The following is a 13,263-nucleotide window of genomic DNA, read 5'->3' as shown; positions in this document are numbered from 1 at the left end:
GTTGAAGAGTTAAACAAATATGCCTCCACATGTATAGAGGCAGAGGTCAATGAGCTTAACAAATGAAGGAAAACTGCACTGTTTCCAACAACTCATTTTTAGTCATTCAATAAATATTTACTGAGTATCAACTAAGGGTTAGGGCCCATTTTAGACACTGAACACAACAACGTGAGCCGAATGGATAATGTCCCTTTTCTTGTGGAACTTCCATTCTAGTGTGGGAAGATATCTGGGAAACAGATCAACAAGCAGACATTCAGTGTGTCAGGTGGTGATGAGTACGCTGCAGAAGAATGAAGTGGGGCACAGGACAAAGCGGTTACTCAGAGTCAGTTAGGGGTTGTTGCTTCAGACAGGGCAGGAAGGAAACGCCTCACTAGGAGACCTCTGAGCAAACGCTTGTGGGAAGTAAGGGAACAGCCAAGCAGAGATCTGGGGAGGCGTGCTCAGGATGGAGGGGACAGAAGCGGTAAAGGTGATTAGAAGAGAAAAACAAGAAGGAAGGCTGGAAGAACGGCGGAGTTCAAGGGGGGGCTGAAACTCAGGGGGTGGGGCAGAGAAGCCCAGGGAGGCTTTGGGGTGTGGGAGAGGACGTATCGTGTTGGGCCTTGAGCTGACGGCGCACTCCACAGATAGAAGGCATATTGACTACTGAGAAACATGTACTGAGTTCTTGTTGGGGTATTGGCTGAAATGCCAGCTGGTTTGCAGAAGGGAAGGCTGGTTAATAGACCAGGTAAGTGTATACACTAACAGCGAGACCAGGCTAGAAACAGGATGAAAGTGGTGATCTGGGCAACGCCAAAAGGAGGGAAGGGATGTGTACGTGTCTAATTTTACTCCCAATTTTAACCATTTGCACTGCATTCTGAATCTTAGAATTCTGCGACATGGCTTCCTTTCCTTTTTCTTTAATTTTTTTTTATTTTTTAATGTTTTATTTATTTCTAGGAGAGAGAGAGAGAGACAGCGTGAGCAGGGGAGGGTCAGAGAGAGAGGGAGTCACAGACTCTGAAACAGGCTCCAGGCTCCGAGCTGGCAGTCAGCACAGAGCCCGTAGCGGGGCTTGAACCCACGAACCGCGAGATCATGACCTAAGCGAAAGTCGGATGCTTAACTGACTAAGCCACCCAGGGGCCCCTCCTTTCCATGATTAAAAGGAGAAGGTCTTAAATGGAGTAGTAGTTAGGTATTGTCAGCTGACTTGGGGCTCTGGTCTCAATAGATGTTGCTTATACAGTAAAACCTTGGGTTGCAGGTAACTCGTTCTGCGAGTATTCCACAAGACACCCAAACATGTCGAATAAATTTGGACTCAATAAAGGAGTGATGTCTTGCAATACGAGTAGTATGTGAGGCCGAATGTCACATGACCACAACTGAGCCAATGACTCTTCTCTCCCCCCTCCTTCTCTATGGGATTTTGGGTGATTGTCTCCCATGCCCGGATGCTCGGTCTCAGGCCCTGGTGTTTGGCAGACATCAGTGATTTTTCAGAATAATGGAAGGTGCCCACAACTGGCACTAGTGTATTTTTTTTGTCACTTCAAAGCACCTATGGACAGTCCTTTGTTTTTCCAGACAAGAATAAGCTTAGGAATGCTTTACTTCATTCTATGTCATTGGATAAGTTCCTTGGTAAAGTTGCGTGAAAAGAAAAAGATTCCTTGGAGCCAATAGATAGCAGTGATTCCGTTAGTGATAGTGAAAGTCGTCCTACACAATCACCCTCCTCTCTCTCGTCTCCCTCACACCAGCCTCGAAGGTTTTCAAAGGTTGGTGCAGGTTAATCTGTTCATAATTTTAAATATTTTGTACTTTCTTTATTATCTTATATGATATTACATCATTGGGATCATTTTTATATGAATATTTTTGGGTCGTGGAACAAAACATCTGAGTTTCCATTATTTCTTATAGGGAAATTCGCTTTGGTATACAAGTGCTTTGGATTATAAGCATGTTTCTGGAAAGAATTATGCTCACAGACCAAGGTTTTACTGTACTTGGTTTGTTATCATACCACTCTTTAGTTCCAACGTTTGAAATGAAGCCATGTGAGTCTTCCTACCTACTGAACATGACCAAGCACAGTGCTACATAGTTAAAGTTCAGTGTCCTATGGGAAGGGGGAAAGAGGGACAAGAAGCTGAATAGATTCTGAGCCTTACATTTATTCTAGTGCCTAGTTTGCCTCCTGTAAATATTTGTTAAAGTAAATGAGCTAAGGCATCCATATTGGGTCTAGGTATTCATGAATTCTTCATTAAATATTTACTCTGTACCCAATACATGTCAGACACTGTTCTGGGCACTGGACGTATAGAGGAGGTCAGACAATGCCTTGCCCTCAGGAAGTTCCATTCTAAGTGTATCCTGACAGTGCTCACCACCTAGTTTCTTAGGGCACTGGCCACTGCTTGGTAGTTCCTGATACCCTCCAAGGATGGCGGAGGAAGGAATCTCTGTTTGTTTTTTTAATTTTTAAAATTTCTATAATGTTTAGTTATTTTTGAGAGAGAGACAGAGACAGAGTGTGAGCAGGGCAGGGGCAGAGAGAGAGGGAGACACAGAATCTGAAGCAGGCTCCAGGCTCCAAACTGTTAGCACAGAGCCGGATGTGGGGCTCAAACACATGAGCCAGGAGATCATGACCTGAGCTGAAGTCGGACACTTAACCTACTGAGCTACACAGGTGCCCCGAGAAGAAGGAGTCTCTTGATGGTTCTTTTGAAATATCAGATCCTTTCAAACTGTCTTTCTCAACATTTTGTGTGTGTGTCCCTCTTTCTTGGGGGCCTAAACAACAGGTTTTGCCTGCTTATTGGGTAATCCTGCTGTAAGAGTGGGAATAGACTTTAAGCCATTGTTTGCTAACAGAGGCCAAGACCTGGTAATTTTCTCTGGGACTTCGGTCTGGTGCCCAGGCAAGTCTGAATAGGCTGTCATTGTGGGTTGGGTTGTGTCTCCCCGCTGATATGTTGAGGTTCTAACCTCGGTGCCTTAGAACGTGACCTTATTTGGAAATAGGGCTGTCACAGATGTAATTAATCAAGTTAAGATGAGGTCATACAGGAGGAGGGTGGGCCCTTAGTCCAATATGACTCGTATTTATAAGATGCCGCAGAGACACAGACACAGGGAAGAACGCCCTGTGGAGACAAAGGCAGAGACCGAATTGCTGTAGTTGCAAACCAAGGAACACCATGGATTTCTGGCAAACCCACGGAGGCCAGGAGGAGGCAAGGAAGGATTCTTCCCTAGGGGTTTCAGATGCAGCCCTGGGGCTCCCAGAACTGGGAGAAAAGACATTTCTGTTGCTTTAGGCCAACCAGTTTGTGTTCCTTTGTTACCACAACCCTAAAAAATGAATACAGAAGCCATGAGCATTCTTCACCCTTCTCAGACCGACCCTCTGCGCATCCTCCTCCAGCACAATTAAACCCTCTGCGTCCATGTTGATGTTGATTCCATTGGACCCCCAAGAGTTCTAGAGAATGGAGGTGGCACCTTGCCATCTCCGTGTTTCTGGCACACAGTGGAGGTTAATTAATACTTGTTGTCTACACACAAGCAAGACTGGCTGAATAAAGAGGCACAACTAACTTTCTTGACTCTCAGATCATTTTGTCATTCTGTGAGCTTCCATCAATCACTGTTTAGCTCTTTCTTCAGTGGAGGGGGCCCGCTGGATTCATCCTGACCGTAAAGTGTCCTCCTTATGAAGACCAAAACGACAAATATAATTTAAAGACCTCAGAAGGGAAGAGCAAAAAAGTTCACGGGGCTTTCTTACTCTTGACAGCCTGCGTATAATTATTAGCCAAGGGCTGTTTTGTAGCCGAGGAAGCAAAATGTTCCTTCTTCCTGGATTGCTGCCTGCCTTTGTTGAACATTTGTTTGTTGTTGTTGTTTTTTTTTTAAAGAAATGTACTTGCCTCTACTGGAAATCCACTAAATTATACGTTTTGTATAGGTTCTCAAAGTTAAAAAGTGGATTAAAATTTGCCATCTAGAATAAAGGTATTGCTGGATTTGGTAAGCACGTCGATGCACTAAAATGCCTTATTTGTTCTACGGTTCTAACTTGTATGTAAAAAAGAAATGGGCTCTGACCTTGGCAGGCTCCAGGGCTCCTTCAAGGCCTGTTCCCCTGCCCCAAAGGCCTTACATAGAGCTTCCGTCCAGTCTCCTGCTTCGCGGATATGCACACTGAAGAAGTCCTCCTGCGGGGCGGACGTGAGGGTGAAGGGGTGCCATTCCAGCCAGGATATGGACGGGCACTGTATCAAGACGTATTGCCCTGGCGCCATTTTAAAGTTACGCTTTTTCATGTGAAGTTCCAGAACTCCACATGGGTGGCTCACCACCTAAATCAGAGCAGAGGGATCATTTGGTTTTTTTCCTCAGGTTAAAGAAGAAGAGACTGGCTTTTTGTTCCATCAGAGGTTTTAACATTTTATTTATTTATTTAAAAAAATTCTTAACGTTTATTTATGTTTGAGAGACAGAAAGTGCCAGAGCACGAGTGGGGGAGGGACAGAGAGAGAGGGAGACACAGAATCCAAAGCAGGCTCTGGGCTCTGAGATGTCAGCACAGAGCCCAGCTCAGGACTTGAACTCACGGACCACAAGATCATGACCTGAGCCGAAGCCGGACATTCAACCAACTGAGCCACCCAGACGCCCTGGTTTTTAAATCTTAAAATCAGCTTTTTGGAGGCATTTTAGTATTTTCCATTAACTTCCAAGGATCTTGGTCATCCTTTTCATATCTGGCTCAGCAACTCTAGGAAGCATGAAGTCTGTCTCTCTTGGATCACTGTTTGAAAAGTGGGTAGCTGCACCCAGGTGCCATGTGGTGCCTGGCATGTGACTTTAGGTCTCAAATGGCTAAGCTTTCGGTAGCACAGTTGACCAGGACCAAGAGAATAGAAGCTAGCATGTCAGCCATTGCACTTAATTATGCTTAGAGTTATTAAAATACTTACAGAAGTATCTCCATGTTTTTAAAATGTAGACCCAAGTTTCTTACTGTTTTCAATAATCTGTATCTTTTCTCAATCTCTGGTTGATTAACTCTGTGATTTTTTTCTTTTTCTAAAAGAATTTTTTTAAGTTTATTTATTTTTGAGACAGAGAGAAAGAGAGCACAAGTTGGGGAGGGGCAGAGAGAGAGGAAGACACAGAATCAGAAGTAGGTCTCAGACTGTGAGCGGTCAGCACAGAGCCCCATCACAGGGCTTGAACTCACCAACGGTGAGACCATGACCTAAGCTGAAGTTAGACGCTTAACTGACTGACTAAACCACCCAGATGCCCCAATCCTGTGATTGTTTCATTCTAGGTGGAAACCAATCTTCAAATTCCCTGTGAAATGTTTTGTTTTGTTTTGTTTTATTTTAGTTGGGTCTCTTCCAGTATCCTGCTTAAGCTCTGAGTTTTAGGTGGAGAGAAGCAGCATGCAAAGACTCTTCTTATTGTTTTGTTTTTTTTTTTTTTAAAGTTTACTTATTCTGAGAAAGAGAGGCAGAAAAAAAATCCCAAGCAGGCTCCTCACTTTCAGCACCAATCTGGACATGGGGCTTGAGCTCACGAACCATGAGATCATGACCTGACTTAAAACCAAGAGTCCAGTGCTTAACTTACTGAGCCACCCAGGCATCCCTCTTAATCGCTCTTTTAAGAGCCTTATGGGGTGCCCTGGGTGGCTCAGTTGGGTAAACATCTGACTCTTGGTTTTGGCTCAGGTCATGGTCTCATTGTTTCTGAGATCAAACGCACATTCGGTTCTGTGCTGACAGCTTGGAGCCTGCTTGAGTTTCTCTCTCTCTCTCTCTGTCTCCCTCTCTCTCTCCCTCTCTCTCTCACTCTCTCTCTCTCAGAATAAATAAATAAACTTTAAAAAAAAGGAGCTTTGCAACTTGGTGCTTATTGGAAGGAAAGAACTAATTTCCCTTCTTCGATTTCCATCTCATTTTCTGAAGAAAAAAAAAATCTGTCTAGGTCTCTGTGTCCTCTTTTGTGGCAGGAGGTGGAGGGAAAAAGAAATCAAATGTCTAGATCCTGTGACAGTATTTTTCCATTCAGAAGAGAATCTCACAGCATTTTAATCATTAGCTCTGTCACCCATCTCCCTACTGATATTTGTTCTGATTCTGCTGTTAAATTGTCTCCCTAGTAACGGCTCTAGTGGATTTCCAGAAGTTTTACTGTCTGGCTTTTGACGTAGCCTGATATCCTTTGGTGCTTAACTTAAAAGCAGCAACATGGAAACAGCTTAAAACAGAAATATGAAGCAATTTCTATGCATCTGCTTCCATGAAGACAGTTTAGGAGTCAGAGCACTCTGTTAATATTGTATTAGCAATACAGGTTTGGTTAGCAGAGTATTTCTTCTTGGATGTTTAAAACACCGGGGGCGGGGTATTTGGTACGTTTCAATCTCCTAGACATGTTTCCTGGTCTAGGTACTCATATCTTCTTCCAGCACACGGTAGAATTGGAGAGCTGTGAGGAGGGGTACAAGTTTGGAAAACACTCCTTAGAGCCCTCACTCACTAGGTGGGGCACTGTCATTCTTCCTCTCTGAACCTGAGTGTGACTGTTCCCCCCCACCCCCCCGTCTTCTGCTCAGTAGTTCTGAGTGGGAGCGTGTGCCCTTGAAAATGTATGTCTATTATTAGTGTGCTTACAAAATTCCTGACTTCATATGTGGAAGGAAGTGATTATAGTGTAAGTTACCATGACCAATGTAAAGCTTAGTCCCCCCACCCAGCACCCCCCCCAAGTCCTCTAATGAGAAACTGAAAGAAAGAGAAAAAGCGATGGCTTCTATGCAGCACCATAACCTTTATCAGACAGAAGTCCATGTACCAGTCTGGAGCCCTGATCCCTGTCTTCAGTAAAATTAGTCACACTAAAAGATGTGCAGGATACAAGCAATTATTAGAACAGAAGATGGGCCTCTAAATTACAGACAGTTCTGCCATAAAAATGGCAAATTAAAAGCTTGGGCTAATAAAAAATTTTCATCTACATTCCGGCTTTTATTCAGACATAAAGCTACACGCGTACCTTGGTAATGACAACTTCTTGTTGAGACCGCCAGAACCTAATTATTCTTTCACACGCATATAAGACCACAGGGCCTAAAACCCATTTCCAAGCCTGCGGAGAGCAGCAGAGAGAGAGAGAGAGAGAGAGGAAAATGAAATGAAAATAGAATCCAAATCTTTTCAATTTGAACGAAATCAATATATAACATGATGGGATTCAGACATTTTCCTTTAACTTTGGGCCAGTTATCAACAATAAAGATATCTCCTTGTATTAAATACTATAACATTCAATTATTCTTTGAAGTGTACAAGCTTATTTAAGAGATTAAACTCTCCTGTATTGGTTTTTATGCTTACTTGATCAATGATGCCTTTATGTAATTAGAAATAATTGAATTTGCAAAGAAATAGGAAAGCAGATTGATGTTTATGTTACATACGACAGGGTCGTATAAATGCTCCCAACTCAGCCAGAGTCAAAGGCTTATGAAACTACATTCCTGAGCCAACAAAGGACACGGGAAATTACACAAAAACATTTTGAACAGTAATACTTTTGGGCCAATGATGAATCACAACGTGGGTGTCTGCCTGACGAAGCACCCAAATCCACACCCATATCCACACACACCCACACAGGCGTGCATATCCAGTGTTATCAGGAATAAAACTTAAAGGTGGTATCTCAGAACTTTAAATCTAGGTTTGCAGAATCAGAACACAATCCTCCACTATTTTCTGGACAATTGTGATGGTGAACATTTTCATTCTTAATAAATTCCATCCTATGTCAACCTTTTATAAGAACAATCTGCATTATTAATGATGGGTTTGCCAGTGGGCTAGTCTTGTACCGGTGGTTGTATACAACATAAGGCATCCTCCTCCCTTGGAAGGAATGGGAACTTAAAATGGTGGAAAACTGGGGCACCTGTGTGGCTCAGTCGGTTAAGCATTTGACTTGGGCTCAGGTCATGATCTCACGGTTTGTGGGTTTGAGTCCCGTGTTGGGCTCTGTGCTGACTGCTAGCTCAGAGCCTGGAGACTGTCTTCATATTCTGTATCTCCTTCTCGCTCTGACCCTCCCCTGTTTGCTCTGTCTCTCTCTGTCTCTCAAAAATAAGTAAAAAAATTAAAAAATAAATACATAAACTGGTGGAAGATTTGTACCAGGTCAGATACCAAACAACCCTACGAGGCATATGGTATTCTCTTTGTTTTACAGAAGAGGAAACTGAGGTTCAACAAGATCAAACAGATTGTCCAGGGTCACAAGGGCAATTTGGTGCACCAGGAACACCTGATCCCAGAAGGGTCCGACTGCCTGGCCTGTGTACTTTCCATGTAATCATGCTTCTTTCTGTCTAATGCTGACATTGGTCCTGACCCTTGTTTTACCAAACATGAGATACTCAGTCATTTGTTGAATTTTAGGATATCACACATTCTTAGAAATCTAGCTTAATTCTTCATCTAAAGAAGAAAAAGCCCCGATGTTGTGGGAATGGGTAGAACTGCCGAGGGAGACAGAACTCCAGGTTGGGGAGCCAGCACCGGGACTCGAGCCTTTCATAATCCTCCTAAATTCCCTGCTTGGGATCCCAAATGCACTGGGACCTGCCTCCTGACACACTACCTTAACACACTACCTTAGGAGTGGGAAGGATGTCTCACACTTTTGAACCCAGGTTCACTAACCCCTCTCTGGCTGACTCCCCATCTTTGTTGATCATTACTCTCTTACCCATTATCCTGCTCTGCCTGTTGTGTTGACAGGTCACAAGCCCTTTAGTGTTATTTTTGCTTCTGTTATCTTTCTTGTGTTTTTGGGTCTCTTTTGTTTACTGTTGGCTCTGTTTGCGTGGCACCTCTTCTCACCGACATCAGCCCTCTTTGCTTTTTCCTGGGGAGCCTCTTGTTTGCCTGATAAAGGCTCAATTTACGCAGGCAACACAAAGCAATTTGACCTGCTTATTCTTTTCTGCCTCAGTGGGGTTCAGCAACATGTTCAGAATAGCAGAGGGAACAAAGCCTTTTGTCCACCTAGGCTGTGCTTAGGCAGTATGATGAGCAGAGTAAAGGAGAAGATAGCAAGGGGTAGACAAGAAGGACGGGATTGGATCAAAGGAGTGAGTCTTTAGGTCTCCTATGCTTGAAAGAACCAGAAAGCTTTTTCAGAATTGGTGTGGATATTTACAGAAATGATAGCAAGAATGCAATTCTTTCTGTATAAGCTTAGAGAGAGATTTGCAAAACCACTCACATAGTCTCTACTTATTTTTACAAATAATCTTCCGCACCCATTGTAGGAAGTTTTAGACACCACACACTTCATTCTGGTGGTGTCACATCAGTCATGGTCTCTGATTTTTCCATGTTGATAAAATGGAGTGGATTGTTTTTCTTCGTACAGTTAGTCAGGAAGGGGAATGTAAGCTATTAATCCTCAGCTCTCTCTCTACTCTAGTATGTAAAATGCTTCAGGATGAAAAAGCTCAGTTTGATTTCATTGGATGGTATTTCTGGAGCCCCTGGAAGTTAGGGAGTGAGGGCTGGGAATGGCCAGAGGTGAATAGTAGGTTATCTTACAGCAAAGATCTGGATAGACAAGAGTGAGTAAAGACAGAAGGAGGCCATACCCCAGAGCAAGAAGGGCGCGTGTGAGGTAGAATTTGGACAGGGTCTTAGAAGACCTGGCTTCTGATCTTGGGGTTACCATTCTTCCCCTATGCCTTGAAGCAAATCTTGGACCTTTTAAAAAAATGTTTACTTTTTGAGAGAGACAGAGACAGAGCGTGAGCAGGGGAGGGGCAGGGAAAGAGGGAGATGCAGAATCTGTAGCAGGTTCCAGACTTAAAGCTGTCAGTGCAGAGCCCAATGTGGGCGATCTCTCGCGTCTCACGTACTGCGAGATCATGACCTGAGCTGAAGTTGGACGCTTAACCGACTGAGCCATCCAGGCGCCCCACATCTTTGGCCTTTTATGTTGAAAGTGTCTGTTTTGTAAAATGAGACAGTTGGAGGAAATTATTAATTGGGTTTCCTCCAGGCCCTTAAATGTTTTAGCTTTATTCACTAAGATAAATACAGTGTCAGGGGTATGTTCTCATAGATAGCAGCAGAGAGCAGAAAAATGAGGGATGAGAGATGGCTAGAGTTTCAGAATGAATGTTGAAGCATGTAGAGATGAAAGTTCATAGCCATGGAGTTGAAGCTCTGGTTCCCTGAAGTGGCTTTCCTGGGAATGGCCTTTGTGACCACGGGTCAGAAACCACATCTTAGGCCACTAGCCCTCCATCTGTTCAACAAAGGGGCAGGCTTATTAGGCATCTGAGTTTCTTTAATGCTAAAATACTCTGTGGCTTCTTTGCTTGACTTTTTCTCCTCCAAAAATACTCAAAAAGTCATGCAACAGTGAATATTTTATGATAGAAATAAAGCTACATTGATTTAAAAGCTGCAATAATGAAACTTGTTTCTTCCACTCTCACTCCTGGTTTTTCATTCCTACAAGAAAATAAGAACACACTGGCTCTGATTTTATTTTATGTGTGTGTTTATAAATGGCCTCTTTTTCTAGACAATAAGATTTTCAGAGGCAGGAACCATGCCTCTGAAGTTTCCACATAGAGCAGCTCCACGCATATAACAGCTATTGAGAAAACATTTGCTGAATTGGCTTTCCCTCAGTGAAAGCTTCCTCCTATACTGTTGACATAATTCCCTAATAGTTTAGAAAGCGTTAGTCTTATTATTGTCATTATTACTATTGTCGTTGTTATTATTACTATTATTACTGTGGCTGATGTTACAGTTAAATAAAATGAGGCGCTTCTTTGTCTAAGAAAGACCAGGCTTCTTTGGAGAATAGATTGCATGAGCAGTCCTAGAGTCTGGAGCCTTGAACGTGTCTGTGAGTCTGAGATAGAAGGGGACCACGGGTGTAATCAGCTCCCTGGATCCGTTCAGTGCCTACGACGTGCTGTACAAAGTGTGTTCTCCATTCGGAGACCGTACACGGTCCGTAGCGCACCACTGAAGGTGAATTGATAAATGTTCTATCGATAAAAGTACTGGGAAAATGCAGTTAAGAGAGGCAAAGAGGAAGCGATGGGTAGACGTGGTGCAGTGAAATGCAGAGCCCTTCCTCGTCCTTGGGATGCCTCCTGGATTCAGTGTCTATGAGACATCAGAGAGAATATTGTACATCCAGCCAAGTAGTAATTGCACAGCCCACACATGCTTTGAATCAGGATCCATTAAAAATAATGAGAAAGAGTGACAACATGAGTTTGGGTGTGCAAGGAGGTGTAGCAGGGGAGAGTTAACTGAGAGATGGGTAAGTTCCCCCCTTTTAATAATAATTAATGTCAGCATGCGCTGCTGGAGCGGGCTCTGGTCTGTATTCATGAGGTGTGGGAGAGTATTGATTTTTTTTTTTTTTTATGGAGACGCTGTAGCTGAAGATTTTAGAGAGGCATTCCCGTTCCTCATTAATATGAAGGCTGGGTAGTGGCTACTGATAGTTGAGTTTAAGACAGAGACAATCTATACTGACCATTAAAAGAACCACAGTCTAATGGGCACATCCATTTTGTTTCTCTTGGTTTTAAACATTCCTCCAGGCAGTTTTCACTTTTAAAATCCAGTGCTTAATTTAATATATTTGAAGATTTCAGAAACAGCCAATTATTAGAGTCTTCATAAGTTGATGACTTAATTTCCTGAATCCCCACCATTTATATACTATTACCCCGTTTTTAATGACACATATTTTGGGGTACTGTGTCCTTCTAGTTTTAATCTGCTGGCTTCATTTATTTGCTTTCATGAATCACCCAGGTGCCCCAAAGTTTGCATTGTTCTAAGAAAACCGTAAATATTTCTATTTACCTATGCCACAAATGGTAATGATTACAGCATGCCCAGGAAATCTTCCTTTTCAGATCTTGTGGACATTGTCATTGACTCTAATAAATTAGGTCTCTTTTTGCCTCACATCATTATTTCAGTCATGGAAGCTTAATTAGAATAGGAAGTAAATGTGTTTAGGACCCCATTTTTTTTGATCCCTGAAACTGTAGGAAGCAAGAAGGCAAGCTTAATAAAGAGGGCATGCTTCTCACTTGGTTGTTGCTTAATGTTCATTTGAGAAGTGTGGCCAGTAATTCCTAGGATGGAGAAGGCAGTTTCGCAGGGGGCCAAGGAGCCCAGTTTGCTGAGCAGAGGGTGGTAAATCAGATACAGGGTCGGTCATTCGTGTTTGCGGTGCTATGAATTCTACCATATCAGACGTCCGCATTTACATGTGAGCACAAAAGCCCATTTCAAAATGGACAGAGTACTTTTGGCAGTAAACCTCTTTTAAAATGATCCAGAACTAGATTTCTCCATTAGCACACTTAATAAAGAGCTGGCTTTGTCTAGTGGTGACATGGGCTGCTCTTTTCTCAAGCACATAAAGCTCTAGCTATTTTAACTGTGGAGACAGCTATTTTTAAAAGCTCTTGGGTGCGTTCTTACCGAAGGCTCCTTGCCAGAAAATTGAGGCATGGGGCACTGGGCGGCCGTCTGCCATTGAGCATAGTGGTCTCTGCAGAAGGTGACATTGTGGAGCAGTCGACTCTCGGGAGTTTGGCCTCGAACTATCCGACTTGCCATTAAAACAAAACAAAACAAAACCTAAACATTTAAAGTTGATTTTGTGCAGTCTTGTGACACTACAGATATATCCTCTACAGTGGGCTCTGAAATAACACTTCAACTGTCTTGAAATTTGGACTGTCATTCATTTCTCTAAGCATCTTTAAAAATAGGAATTTAAGAAGCTTCAAGTAACTTTGAAGATCCCAGAAAAGAAGTGCCCCTCTGCGGTATCCTGTGTTAAATTGAAAGTGTCTATATTAGAGAATTCATAATGAAGGGAAATTGTTTGAACACACCCTTTTGTAGACTGTTGAATTTAATTAGGTTACATCTCGTCCTGATTGCTGATTCGGGCTAATTGGCTAACTTTGTACTATTTGGGTCTTTTTCAGATTTATTTAACATCTCCCCTTTTTGGATTTGTTTCTGAGCACCTAGAAGTTTTCAAGTAAAGTCAGAAGTGCCCTGAATAATGATATTCTTTTCCCTGGTGACCACTAGTAGGTGTAGTGTTCAGCAGAGTCAAAATAGGTCAGCGTGAAGTATGTCTTCA

The 13,263-nt window shown here is 42.8% G+C and overlaps 1 protein-coding gene across 1 annotated transcript in view; it reads right to left on the bottom strand.

The window, feature by feature from the left end:
* NOX3 (NADPH oxidase 3) overlaps window positions 1-13,263 on the bottom strand; it is a 59,515-nt gene that overhangs the window by 29,079 nt on the left and 17,173 nt on the right. The window contains exons 7-9 of the mRNA XM_039234124.1: window positions 12,588-12,717; window positions 7,081-7,173; window positions 4,120-4,373 (exon numbers count right to left, since the gene is read on the bottom strand). Coding sequence (XP_039090055.1) covers window positions 4,120-4,373; window positions 7,081-7,173; window positions 12,588-12,717 — 477 coding nt within the window. The remainder of the gene's footprint in view (window positions 1-4,119; window positions 4,374-7,080; window positions 7,174-12,587; window positions 12,718-13,263) is intronic.

The sequence above is a fragment of the Hyaena hyaena genome, unplaced genomic scaffold (genome assembly GCF_003009895.1).
Source record: "Hyaena hyaena isolate Hyena2069 unplaced genomic scaffold, ASM300989v1 scaffold_81, whole genome shotgun sequence".
NCBI classification, from domain to species: Eukaryota; Metazoa; Chordata; class Mammalia; order Carnivora; family Hyaenidae; genus Hyaena; species Hyaena hyaena.
This window is presented reverse-complemented; position numbering and strand designations above follow the sequence as displayed.